The sequence below is a fragment of the Gastrolobium bilobum genome, unplaced genomic scaffold (genome assembly GCF_033153095.1).
Source record: "Gastrolobium bilobum isolate Gb01-03AN ecotype WA unplaced genomic scaffold, APGP_CSIRO_Gbil_v1 utg6679, whole genome shotgun sequence".
Taxonomy (NCBI): Eukaryota; Viridiplantae; Streptophyta; class Magnoliopsida; order Fabales; family Fabaceae; genus Gastrolobium; species Gastrolobium bilobum.
Window position 1 is genome coordinate 89,059 of NW_026897753.1, and position 14,782 is coordinate 103,840.

Consider the following 14,782-nt stretch of genomic DNA (forward strand, 5'->3'; position numbering starts at 1 on the left):
AATAATTTTTATAGACTATAAATGTATTTTTATAATTTTAAATATTTTATGGTTTAATATATAATTTTATATTAAATTCAAATTTATTATATATACATTTTTCCACTGCATAAAATTTAAATGTTGAACTCTTTTTTAACATATCAAGTTCACATAATTTTTCATTTAATATAATTCCAGATTTTGAATTTATTTTACAATATATATAATTTTGTTATTTTAATTTTTTTTTAATGTTTTTGGTTTTTTATGCAGCATTAATAGGGCTAACAAATATCCATGCAAAAAATAGTGGGACATTGAATGAGTTGTCTGTCACCATAAATGATTAACTTATTTTTTCGTTGATTTTTTATTTCGATTTTTAAAATAAATTATTATTCAGTTAATTTTTAATTTCCAAATACTTTCCCACCATTGCAATTTAAAATTTAAAATTGAAATCCAATATTTGAAATTAATTCAGGATTCGAATTTCAAAAGAGTGAGGAATTTCATTGCAGAAAACATTTAAAAGAGCTGAGTAATTCCAATGTACAAATGAGTTAGACATTGAATGAGTTGTCTGCCACCGTAAATAATTAACTTTATTTTCCATTGATTTTTTATTTCAATTTTTAAAAGAAATTATTATTTATTTAATTTTTTATTTCCAAATCCGTTCCCACCATTACAATTTGAAATTTAAAATTGAAATCCAAAATTTGAAATCAATTCAGAATTCAAATTTCAAAAGAGTGAGCAATTCCAATGCAGAAAGCATTTAAAAGAGCGTAATAATTCTAATGTACAAATCAGTGGGACATTGAATAAGTTGTCTGCCACCATAAATGATTAACTTAATTTTCCATTGATTTTTTAGTTCAATTTTTAAAAGAAATTATTATTTATTTATTTTTTTATTTCTAAATCCTTTTCCACCATTACAATTTGAAATTTAAAATTGAAATCTAAAATTTGAAATCAATTCAGAATTCGAATTTCAAAAGAGTGAGGAATGAGAAGAAAATCGAAATATGTGCATTAAAAATCTCCTAATAACTTTTATATTTAAAAGTTAAATTTTAAATTCTTTTATATTAATTATACATTTTTTTAAAAGTAATTTTTTTCACTAAATGATCATTCATTTTTATAGTGATTAAATTTTAATATTTTATTTTTTACAGAATCATAGATGTAATTTTGTAATTTTTATTAAAATTTAAATCTTAAATTCTTTTATATTAATTATACATATTTTTTTTAAAAGAAGTTTTTTCTCTTTTAATTTAAAATTTTATATTTTTTAAATTGGTTATAGATATAAATTAAAAACATTTATATTAATTTTTTTTTAAAATTACTCATATGACAATTTGTTTTTTGAATTATTTTTTAAGTTAAAATTTTAAATTATTTTTTCATTTAATTTCCAAATTTAAATTAATTTCTCTTTTAAATTTTAATTGTTTTTTGGTGAGAAATCGATTGATTAGTAAATGATAGCTTATGGTGTGTTGTTATGTCTGATTCTTTAATCAGTCTTTTAAAATTCCTTTCACCGTATAATTTATGACATTTACATAGAATTTTAATTTATCATTCCTTTTATTATTACTTACAGTTGGTGATTGTCAAATTTTTGTAAAAATTCGAATGCCGTATTAGAGTTGACATTTACATAAAAATTCCTGCCACCCAAAACTCTCCAAATCTTTTTCCACCATCCATATTTTAAATTCAAAATTTGAAACTATTTCAAAATTTGAATTTTAGATCAGATGAGCAATTCCAATGTAAAAAACAATTAAAACAGCTGAGTCATTCCATTTCAAAATTCGAATTTTTAGATCAAATGAGCCATTAAAACAGCTGAGTCATTCCATTTCAAAATTCGAATTTTAGATCAGATGAGTCAATTCCAATGTAAAAAGCAATTAAATCAGCTGACCAATTCCAATGTGATGGGTAGTGGAACATTCAATGACTTGTCTGCCACCACAAATGGTCATTTATTTTTTGATTTAAAAAATAAAATTCGATTTTTAAAAGAAAATTTTTATATGTCATGTAGTGTGAACACAATTTTCAGAATTAAGCAGGGAGTGACACATCAGCGAAGTTTCCAACATTGAATTTAAAAAATTAAATCGAAATATTTAAAAAATGAAATTTGAAAAACAAAATCGAAATCATATTTTGAAATTTTAAATAGAAATCACATCTTGTTTTAAAAGAGCTGATCATATATTGTTTTAAAAGAGCTGATCATTCCAATGTAGAAATCATGATCAGTTTGAATTTGAAATTTGAAAAGAGTCTCTCAATTCAATTTTAGAAATCATCATCATTAGAGTCTGACATGAAACAGCTGAGTGGGACAATTGGGCATTGAATGAGGTGTCTGCCACCACAACTCAATAAAACTTTTTTTTTATTTGTTTCGTAATTTATATTTACAATTTTAAAATATTTAACAATATTTAATAATTTGAATTTGCCAAAGAAGGAAAGTTCTTAAGGGGTAGTGGTGTGAACAGAAAATACTACCAACTTGCAAAATAAAAGGAGATTTCCAATTTTCTCCATTTAAATAAAATTAATGACGATTTCATTATTTTTCTTTATTTTCCAAATAAATTTTGAGTCGTTACAAATGCTAACATTAAACCACTAATAAATTATAGATATTTATACCTTGACATCAGGGGTGGAGTGGGGAACGAAACAAACATGAACAAAGGCTACGTATACACCCAAAAATACAAAGTATTAAATTTTAACATTTCACACAAACATTGCATGTAGAGAGACGAACACAACCACTTATTTTGAAGTGAGATCCCTTGATCAAATGCTTCTTTTTGTCACCATAACGTTCAAGTCATGTTTCATATGAAGGAAAACGGACATACTTGGAGATATTGGATGGCCTTTGACGACGTGGATGTGATACTTCCACAATATAGAAATGCAACAGTCTTCATCTGAGTGAAGCTTATGTTCTTACTCAAACAACTTCTTGGTCCAACATTGAAAGCAATAAACTTGGAAGTTGGAAAAGGGTACATGTAATCTCTCCTCTCTTAGAAATCCATGTCTCTGGTCTAAATTTCAAGCATTCTTCTCCCCATATTTCCTCCAACCTTCCCACTGAGGACAAAGAGTATATTATCATGGTATTTGAATTAATCCTACGACCACTTGGAAGAAATTCAAATTTCAATGCACATTTGTGCTCAAAAGGAACTGGAGGATAAAGCCTTAAGGCTTCACATATACATGCATGAAGGTAAACTAACCCATTAAGCCCTTCCACACATAAATCCTTCCAATTACCTTATGTTTCTGGTAAATTTTCTCTGATCTCTTCAAGAATCTTAGCTTCCACAGATGGGTGTGTTGAGACCAGCCAGAAAAACCAAGCGAGGCTTGCACTAATTGGGTCTCTTCCAGCTGCAAGAAGATTCATTGCTGTGTCTCTAAAAAACTTATATATCATCTATTTTTCCCTTTCCTTCTGCATTCATAAGAGCATTTAGCAAGTTCAACCCTGACTCATCAGCTAGGATGCTACTGTTAATGCTCTAGCCTTGCATTCTGCGTTTGGATGTGATTATTTCATACAACATTTGATCAACAATTTTCTGGCCTTCTTTGAACTTCTTCTCTTTTCCAACTTGAAGTCATTTCTGCAACTTCCATAACCATCTTAACATAAGAAATCTGTAGAATAGTGCATCCATTAAAAAGTCAATAGCCATATTTGAATCTTAGCATGAGAAATCTTTTATGCTGCATCCAACACTTCATACAAATAGAAAAACACAACCATAAGCTCATGATCATGAAAGAGACCAAAGCTTGATGGTTTAGTTTAACCCCAAATCAAAGTCACGGATCAATGTGCAATACGATGACCGATTCTGGTTGTTATTACCTTCTTGAAAAGCATAAATTCAGGTGTGCAAACTGCTCCTAAATCTCGTGCAACATCCTGTGACTGCAACCAAAAACATTTCATAAATATCAGGGTTTTACCAAATTAAAAATAAAGGTAACATCAGATAGAGAATTCAAAAATGAAGAACTTAAAAAGAATACTGATGGTGAAAGGATTTTCACGATTTTCACTGCATCAGAGAGAATAGGAGTTCAGAAATTGAAAAGAAAAACTAGAACCCATTCCAAAGAATTCAACATTAGCAACTAAAACAAAAGAAAAAAATGAAAAGAAACATAATGCATGATAGAGAATTCAAAATTGAAGAACTGAAAAAGAATACCTGATTGTGAAGGGATTTTCACGATTTTCACTACATCAGAGAGAATAGGAGATCAGAAATTGAAAAGAAAAACTAAAACTCATTCCAAAGAATTCAACTTTAGCAACGAAATCAGAAGAAAAAAAGAAAGAAAAGAAACATAATGCATGATAGAGAATTCAAAATTGAAGAACTGGAAAAGAATAACTGATTGTCAAATACTACGAAACCTAAACCCACACACTATGAAATACGACGAAACCTTCCGCCCTACAAAACGAAAAAAAGAGAATTAGTATACAAAAAACAGAACACGAATTCAAGCAACAACCCCTACAAACAGATATGAAGAAAGAAATCGTGGCACGTTTGCAGAAGAAGGAGATTTAATAGAAAACAAAAAATAATACCAACACAACAACCCCTACAAACAGAAATGAAGAAAGACATGGTAGGCAATAAAGATGACTACGAACATTATGTAAAAAAAAGCGACGACAACAGCAAGAAAATCGCAACGGAGAAAAAAAATTAAAACGAAGACGAACAGCAGCAAGAACAAAAATATTGTGCACTGATAAAAAACGACGAACAGATAAAAAAAGAACGACTAAAAAAAATATGCACCATTGATTAAAAAGAACGACTAAAAAGAACAGAAAGGATGTGGTTTTGCTCTGATATGGAAGCTGGAAAAAAAAAGCAGTAAGAACAGGAGAAAGAAGATGATGTCAAAATAAGTGAACGACTACAAAAGAAGGCGTGTAGGTTTTGTTAAACGTTTAACAATTCCAATGGACAAAGTAGGTGAACATTAATTGAGTTGTCAGTTTTTGAAATTTAAAATTTGAAAATGAGATGAGCTGTGTTCCATTAAAAATAAGAACAAATCTGCACCATTGATTTGAGACAGCAAATGGTGTCCATCGATTTTGAGTCTAGATTATAATTTCTTTTATACTTTTTTTATTCCCTGAATTACCAAATAAGGAAACTTTTTAAAATTTGTAGTGTGAAAGCAAACCTGAAATTAAAGGAGGAACAGACACGTGGCAGAGGTTTCCCGAGAATGACTTTGTCTTAGAATATATATATATATATATATATATATATATATATATATATATATATATATATATATATATATATGAGGCAGGATCCAGTGACACCGGTGTCAAAGAAAAAGTTTGACACCTCATCTGAGAACCATTAGATTAAAAAAAATCAAAGGTGTCACATGTTTACAAATCAGAATCGTTGATTTTTTTTAATCTAACGGTTCTCATATGAGGTGTCGAACTTTTTCTTTGACACCGGTGTCAAAAGATCCTGCCTCTATATATATAAGATTTTAGTTCGATAACAAGAATGACTTTGTCTTAGAATATAAGATTTTAGTTCGATAATTTCAATAAAGCAAAAGAATATGATTTGATGATTGCGTGTAGAAATTCAAAATTAATTTTTTTGTGCCAAAAAGAGTTGAATAATATTGCAGGGACACTCACAACTGCCTAACTGCGAGGGCCTGAGGCTTTATATGAATTCGACAGGAAAAAAAAAGGTTGAATTTGCTTGAATTGGTCCAAGTGAAGTATTGTTGGGTCAAACTGTTTTTTACAGGGATTTATTGGGCCAACTTTTGTAAGATATCAGTACAGTAAGAAAAATAATCATGGGAAACTACTTAAAACTAGGGCCGGCAAAATGGGCTGAGCCCGCCGGGCTGGCCCGCCCCGCCTGCCAAATAGGGCGGGCTGGGTTGAGTTTTTCAACCCACCAGCCCGCCAAACCCGCTAGCCCATATGGGTCAGCCCGCCACGGGGCGGGCTAGCCCGCCAAGTCCTTTTTTTTTTTTTTTTAGATTACCCAATTGTTATGTAGCTCCGTATCTTAGATTTCTCTGCATGCAAGTGGCTTTTTTGAATTGTTGTGGACTGCTCATACAACACTTTGTTACTTGTTTTGTTACTCTATTTTATCCTGATATGATTTTTTTTTTTTTTTTTTTTGGATTGAAAGATGCATATTTATATGCAGATTATTAAACACTGATCTTCTTGGTTTCATAAGCACATTAGGATTTTATGCAAATTTTTGTATGCTTTTATGCAGATTTTTTTATGTGATTTTATGCAGAATTTAATTTTTTGTATTTTATTTTTATATTTTTTTATTTTAGGCGGGCTGGCCCGTAGCCCGCCAGCCCACTCATAAAACGGGCCGGGTTACTCAATTCAACCCATTTTGTCAAAACGGGCCGGGGCGGGCCAACCCATTTTGGGCGGGCTAGTGGCGGGTCGGGGCGGGCTGGCCCACATTGCCAGTCCTACTTAAAACAAAATAAAAACGAATACCCAAAAGGAAAAAAAATAAAAATACAAAACACGGATAGTGTACATAAATATGATTGTAACATTGTATAATAACGACGAAAGGCAATAGAAAGTGAATTTTTCAATAATGTTATTACAAAATTGTTTTGCATGTCAAAATATTTTCTGGAATGATGACTCAAGTTTACTGATTATATGTTTGATGAATTTCGAAAATAAAATTCTAATATGTCACAAAATGGTTAAAACACGGCGTTGAAGATCAAACTCAAATTTTTCAAATGAATTTGACCGTTCTGAAACCAGTTTAATTCTCAAACCAGAGTAGAATATGACGGCTACAGATTTAACAATAGAGGATATTTTAGTCATGAAAGTATAGAAGCAGGATTATTTATGTCCTATAAATTATATAATTTTTTACCACCACGTGAGAATCCAAGAATATCATCCACTAAATATTATTATTTCACGGGATTCTTATTCACAATTTTAATCCTAGGAATCTCATTCTCACATAAATTTTTTAAGAATTCTTATACCAAACATAAGTAACTAGAATTCCAAATGTGAGTTGACTGAGAATCTAAAATTTATCCGTCTACTAAACGGTTCGTTTACAGTAATTGGTATTTCATATTATTATTAGATTAGATTCTAGAATCGAGAAATATTTAATATGGTCCAGGACCACTGAATCTTTTGGTGCTCCCTCTCACATCATTAATTTTTTCTTTCCCTTTTTATCCCTATTATTTTTCTTCTTTTCCAATTTTACCCTCCTATTTACACTAAGAAACCACCTAAAAGATGGTGGTCCCAGTTCACAAAAAATAATCTTTTAGAATCGAGATTCGAACATGTAACTCGTTAAGAATTTAAAAATTAATTTGGGCCATAAGTGTACATCATGGTTCATGGGCCAAGAGCCCAAAATCCTTCAGTACGCGTTAGCTAAATATTAATATTCGCGAGTGAAGACCCTAAATTAGTACCGGCCCATATAGCTGAGAAGCCGAGCCACCATATATAGGGGTAAAATCGTCTTTCAACATATGAAGGAGATTATAAATTTCCCCTCATCGTCCATTAGGGTTTATCTTTCTATCGTATAACACACAACTTTTTCGATTTGCCGTTTCATCTTTGCCTGTTATTGTAAATCTGTAAGCGCAGCCCTTAAGATCGCCTTCCTTATTGACCATGGAAGCGTTTTGAGTCATAGCAGCGCTACATCAACATCACTTTTTGAGGTTTCTCATTAGGGTTTTCCTTCTGGGTCCTCTTTTCTCCCACCTTGTTCTAATTACGAGGCATTGAATCTCTATACCTTTGGTTTCTATGCCGTTTGTTGTTCTCTACGGTAAATAGCTTTGTGCTTAATTTGCCCTCTTTAGATTCAACAAACGGTAGTTCGGCTCCTTTGGTTAGGTCATTTTTATCAATGCCTCTATGTCAGGTGGGAAACAAATGCATCAAAAAAGTTTATTTATATATATATATATATATATATATATATATATATATATATATTTATTTGTGGTTGCCAATCTAACTGGTTTTACCCAGATTGCTGATTTGGTGTTCTGTTTATTTTTTTATTTTTCATTTTTAAAGAAAATGGAAGGCAAGGATGATGAATCAATTAGATGTGTGAAAGGAAGTTTCCTTTTTGAACTCAAAATTTTGAGGCATATCCATTCTTATTTCTGACTTGCTATTGCTCTCATTCTGGGCATCTTGTTTTTGATTTCTAGAATTTAACCACTATGACCTAAACTGAATTTAAGAAAATCGGAACCTGACATTTTTCTAATTTAAGAATTCTCGCTGTGGTTATATTCTGGTCGTGAACAATATCGTTGGGTTTTTTGTTTGAAAAACAAAATGAAAGGACATTAGAACTGTACTAGTCTTCAGTCCTTCCTTGTGGTGTTAAATGTGTATTTCGAACGAATCCAACTTTATTTATTGGTTGAAGATAAATTTTAATAATACTATAGAAATCTAATTACTAGGTATCCATAGAAAAAATTGAATAGATGGAGAACTTAAAAAAAAGTAGTATGGTTTGACAAAATTTTATCAGGGAAATATATAACAAAAAGTGTATCTAACAGTTATTCGAGTTTTCTTAAAAAATCACTTTCAAATTCGGTTTTTAAACGGTACAAATTTCTATCTTTATCAAAAAGCTATGCATTTCACATGAATGGATTTTGGTCTTGAAACAAACTTTAGTTTTCTAAAGATCAAACTTCGTTTAACTAGGAAACTATTGAAAAGAATGGAACCAAACATCAGGACACTCGAACCCCAGACCTGAAGTAAGTATTTGATGAACTTGGTATATTAGTTTATTTTTTCACTTAAAATGGTTTTTCAGCCAAAGTACTTTTTGGGGTTTGAATAGTTTAAAGAATAATGATAGTCTGTTTTAAAAAAAAAAATCTTGCACTGTTGAATATTACGCGAAAGATAACTAGTAAAGTTAATCTTGTGACGCAAAGGACTTTTATTCTGCAGAACTACAACACAATATATCTGCTTAGCTTTTTTGACGCTGAAACTTTTGTCTGTTTTCCTTTGTTAGTGATAAAGTAACAATATTTTAAAATTGGAAAATTAATGCTTTTGTCCATCGTCATGACTCAACCCCGTTCTACAAGCAACTTTACAAGGTCATGAATCAATCTAGTTACCCATAACTTCAACTATGGTGGGACAAACAATCATTTTCACGAAGGAAAATAGACGAACTGCACTCATTGCGCTAAATCATCAAGTCTAGCATACGAGGGCAACGCTGTTTTCTCAAATCAACATCGTTTAACCAAAGTACCTATGACAAGGATATGACACGGCTTTCCACTGAAATCTGAGAAGTGGGAACGAATCATGCAGTATGATATTGTTATTCACAACTCTTCCGTATTAGAGAATGAGTGTAAGCTACCAGTATTTATGGTTCTTTGTAAAGTATAATAAAAATCTAATTCGTGACGAAATATTCATAATAACAGGTCAACAACCTGAATACTGACAACAATCTCACCTACTCTCCAAGGTTTTCTAGCATAATTATTGTCCACCTCACCTCCTAGGAAAGAAATTAGTAAAAATCACAATCACATGGAAAAGTGGCAATTACCTGATTAGTTTTCACTTCATTATTCACCCCAATTTTTTCCCACTAACTTATATTATCAAAGCAGTCAGACAGTGCAATTGAAATAAAAATAAAAGCAGTAAGATTGTAGTTTAGCCATTTAAGAATTCCCACAAATTACGGTAGGCATTTCCAAATCCCCAAACTCTTAGTTTCTCACGAGAGCAAGGAGATAAAATATACATCACATAATACAAACTAGTTCAGATGTTTCAGGGTAGAAAATATACAATGATCAATAAATAGAAGCAAATAATCAACTTAAAAACTATAATAATTCGAAGAAAAATAAAACACATAGAAACGAGAAAATAGGCAACTTCAAGTTTTGTTCATTAATTTGCATCATTTCCAAATTCCATAAATAGCATGAACAAAAAGAGCATACGAAAACAAAGTTGAGTGGAAACTCTTAACAATATATAACAAGAAAACCCGGCAATGATTAATCGAGAAAACCGGTTTTGCGCAAAACAGCGTTTCTTACATGACGGAGATCCCTCCCTTTGAGTGTTCTTCCAACCCCTTCCAACACCGAAGAAGTGGTTTTGGGTGAAACTCCAAAACCCCTAGCGACGATTTCATGTGGCGGCAACATCTCGTCGTCGTCGTCATCGTCGTCAACGAGCCCAAGCTCATCGCCGTTCCTCCTCCTCGCGAAGTCCTTCGACAGCAGAATCGGGACTTTCACGGGAGCCGATTGCTGGAACTTTCTAGAAGACACGGACTCAGAGCCAGGACCAGGTGGAAGTCTCGGCAACGAAGGAATCATCATCGAAGACGAAACAGAGGACTTCCCGCGAAACACCGGAACGTCGCCGGCACGACGATCGGGCTTCGTTAATGCGACGAGGATGCCAGAGTCTTGCCGGCGATCGAAACTCCGAGGAGAATTTTTTTCCGCCGGCTGTGGCAAGGGTATTTGATTTTCCGATCCGGGGAAATCGGTGGCCCAAAAGAGCTCGGCTTCGTTAAGCTCGTCGGCAGCGGCGGCAGGGGAAGGCGAGAAGGTGAAAACTCCGAGTAATCGGTCGGAGGAGGATGATGATCGGCGGTGAAAGGAGTCCATTTTCTTGGTTAATGAGTGCGAAATGAGAAAGGGTGAGTGAAGAAGAAACAGAAAGATGGTAAATAATAATCAAACACAGTGATGTGGCGGAGGGTCGCAGCTCGGTGAAAAGCAAGAAAAATTGATGACCTCTCTGTGTGGGTCCCGCGTTTTCTTCTGACGTGGCATGACCATTGGACCTCGTTTTTTTCCCTGTTTGGGTCTCATATAGCCGTGAAAAAGACAGTTTTGCATAATTTGGGATCAATGGGGACGAAGACTTTAAGGGGGTGTTTGGTTGAATAGAAATTTTTTGAATATTAGGAAAATGTAATTGATAGGAAAATGGTTGGAAAGTGAGTTTGGTAGGGAAATGTAAAAAAAGTTGTTTGGTTGGAAAAAAAATTACTGGGCAAATTAGGTAAGATATAAAGTCTATGTTTGGTTTGAGGTAAAATATAGATGGGAAAATAAGTCACAATTACTAAAATATCCCTATTCTTTGGGTGAGGAGGGTATTGATCTACCCAGGTGGGTCCAGTCAGTGGTTCGTGAAGAGTGGACCGCGGAAGTGTTCGATGCTGAGCTAATGAGGTTCCATAACATTGAGGAGGTGATGGTTCAGTTGTTGCAGATTGCCATGGCTTGTGTTTCGGTGGAGAAATAAGAGTAAAAGAAGCTGGTGCTGCACTCGAGTTCCAAACAAACTTGTGTAACTCCTTATTAGAGGTACCACCCCTGATATCTTTATTTCTTTGGCCATCACTGACAGACCTTGAAAACATTGGTTTTAGATCATTACAACTCTTGCTCCTCGATCCCCTTTTTTTTTTGCATCTTCAACATCTCTTCTTCAACCCCAGTAAGAGACTTATTGATTGAAGAAGAAGCTGATCTTCTCACCACCACATGAAACTTCCCATCATCTCCAATTTCTGCATCAGCTTGCAATGGTTCTCTACCGCTGAGAGAGTTAACATCCGAATCAACCCTGACGGAAGTGATGGACCCTGCCGTCTCAGGGGTATTTTGGTCTGGGTCATGATTCACCTTTTCATTTACCCATCTAACTAACAAAAAACCATGTTGAATATGTCTTTCTCAACAGTGAAAAAGGAAGGATTTCAACGACCAAACATGCTTTGCCAGGCAAGTGGAATAGGTAGGAAAATTTTAAGAATCAGCCAACCAAACAAGGCTTTCCATGATACCCACTTCTACTTGCATGGGCGACTTTTTAGAAAACTCCAACCAAATAGCACCTAAGGAAAAATAATAATTTATAAAATAGAAAAATAATTCTGAAATTATTGAAGATAAGTTATTTACATTTAATGACGATATTTTAAAATTGAAAGATTAAAATTTTTTAATTATATAAACTATAATAATTCTAATATAAATTAAAATTATAAAAATATTTTAATTTCTGTCCCAATACAATATCGTATTGAAATTATTGCATATATATATATATATATATGCATGAACGAAAAAAATCTAATCCTTTATAAAAATAATGTATGAAAATTGGAGTACTTTCAGTTGCTCTGTTGGTTACTCATTACTTGAAATTGAAAAAGTCTTCACTAACAATTTTTTTTTTATCATAAAAAAATATCCAAATGTTGCCTAATACATTTTAAAAAAATTTAAATAATAATAATTTGTGTTTACTATAAAATATTTTCAATTTTTAAAAATCCTTTTATCTCGACATTTCCTTAGTGTATCCAATTTAAGTGTATCGAATTAAATTATATTAGTACATGATTATAATATTAAACTTTTTGAAAAAATTGATATGTTTGTGTTTAAACAATTGATCATATTACGATTAAAATATCAGCCACTAGTGGTTAAAGTCGACTGCATTAGGGCGAGCTTTGTTTCAAAAAGTCTAAGTTTAAGCTAAAAATATTTAATTTAACATAATCCGATAATATAGTACAAGTCTAACTGTTAGCCTTGTCTATCTCGTTTATAAAAAACTAATGGTTTGACCTGACCCATTAGTATGTTAATTTATAACTTTCCAGCATAACATGAATCAACTTCACACAATACTTAAATTCTGTTGTTAAAACAAAAATCACAATTTTAGCGTACAAACAAAATCATGAATCACAACAACAACTTATCACAATCTGCATTTAAATCACTTTCAGAAGCAAGCAAGATACCCAAACTAAATAACATATATTTCATTAGATCCAACAAATCAATCCACACTGTGCAAATTAAAATAATTGCATGAATCCAACAAATGTATCATGATGCCTGTAGTAGCCAAAATCTTCTTATTATCTTCTCTCTCGTGCATATACAATTCCAAAATTACATGGCAAATAATTTGTAAATGTAGAAAACAAAAAAACAAGATTAAACAGTAGAAAGAAAGAAAAGATTAAAACCAAAAGAGCTTTTTATACCTTTTATTTTTTCTTCAAGTCATACTTATTATGTAGTCAATCTCCACCATATATTAGAGCTGCGATGATATCTTCAGCCAAGTTAGAACGATAAACATCAATAACTCTTTCTCCGACACTAAATGTTGGTTCTGATGCTACTGTAGCTAGCGATTGGTACAGATCTTATGCCACTTCTAAATGTAGTATTGGTGGTGGATCGAACTTAGGTCCTTCCACCACCTACTCAACTCACATGCACCAATTGAACTATCATTATTTGGTACAACTATGAATAATATTTTTTAATTTAATTTAAAATAAATAATATGATATAAGTCAGTGTGTAGATTTATAAGACTAACATGTAAACAAAACATATGTCCTGCTTTTTAAATAATTTTTTTTTTAAAAAATTCTGATCTGTTCTATTTGATTATATGTAATAAGTCGAGTCTGATCTAATATAGTCTACGCAGTCGACTCTTGTATATCGGTTTGACCCACTTACACCTTTATCAGCCGCAGAATATTTCGTTTATAAAAAAGTTATATTTTAATTACTAAAAATATGTTCTCAATTATTTTAATTTTTGTTTTTAAAAGTATGTTGCTACCTTACAATTTTATTCACATTCGGCGGAAACAGCTTACGTCACAGGGCTAATCTGCGTGCAAGGTTGGGCGATTAGGAAAGTGACAGGTGAGTTTGGAATAGCATCGGGTTGTAGTTTTGGAAAACTGGGTTTTCTCAAGCTGTTATCCAAAGAGTATGAGATTATTGACAAATGACGATGGAAATGGTGTAGACTGCGACACCTGGAAGAAGCTTATTGGTCAATAGGTCCAATTCATAAATTTTGCTGGTGGTTTTGGTACGTTAACCTTGTCTTAAAGCTTTAGAAAATATGATGTTATTTGGAGAGAAAAATGTGTATAGAATACTTGTTGAATATTGATATATCTTGACACATTGTGACACATAATTAATTTTTTGAGATACGTAGTCAATATTTTGAGATATATTTTCAATATTTTTTGACATTTTTTTTTTAGATTCAAAATTTAATTTAATTTATTTTTTTTAATTAAACATAAAAAAGTATTTTTACGTTATAAAATTTGAATATTTAATTGATTATATGATTTATTATAGCTGCTATAAGTATTTAATGTAATTATATTTTATATATTAAAAATATTATTTAATATCAAAATATATCTTACGTATCAAAACTTAATATTTTTTAGAATTAATGTATTGAGATATATTGTCATATTTCGTGTCTCATCAATATTGGTGCACATAGTATCAACATGACCCACTTGTTCTTCAATAATATGCACGCGGACAGGCTAAGAATGTTGCATTTGTTTTGAAGCACTCGCTATTTCACCGGGTTAGGTTGCCAAAAAGTTAAGAACAGTTGACCAAGTTGCTCTACTATTTGAAAAAATTTATTCGAACGTACAATGAAAAACAGACAGTTTGGCCGAGTGGTCTAAGGCGCCAGATTTAGGCTCTGGTCCGAAAGGGCGTGGGTTCAAATCCCACAGCTGTCACTATATTT

At 32.1% G+C, this 14,782-nt stretch overlaps 1 protein-coding gene and 2 non-coding genes across 3 annotated transcripts; 2 read left to right on the forward strand and 1 right to left on the reverse strand.

Moving 5' to 3' along the window:
• The first annotated feature begins 8,205 nt into the window (after window positions 1-8,205).
• On the forward strand, window positions 8,206-8,306 carry LOC133309923 (small nucleolar RNA Z266). The gene has a single exon (XR_009751374.1). It is a non-coding gene; the product is annotated as a small nucleolar RNA Z266 (small nucleolar RNA).
• Window positions 8,307-9,853: 1,547 nt separating this feature from the next.
• Window positions 9,854-10,905, reverse strand: LOC133309915 (protein S40-7-like). Its single transcript, XM_061510781.1, has one exon. The coding sequence runs from the start codon at window positions 10,819-10,821 to the stop codon at window positions 10,198-10,200; it is 624 nt and encodes a 207-aa protein (XP_061366765.1). The 5' UTR covers window positions 10,822-10,905; the 3' UTR covers window positions 9,854-10,197.
• Window positions 10,906-14,694: 3,789 nt separating this feature from the next.
• TRNAL-UAG (transfer RNA leucine (anticodon UAG)) lies at window positions 14,695-14,774 on the forward strand. Its single transcript has one exon. It is a non-coding gene; the product is annotated as a tRNA-Leu (tRNA).
• Window positions 14,775-14,782: the final 8 nt, after the last annotated feature.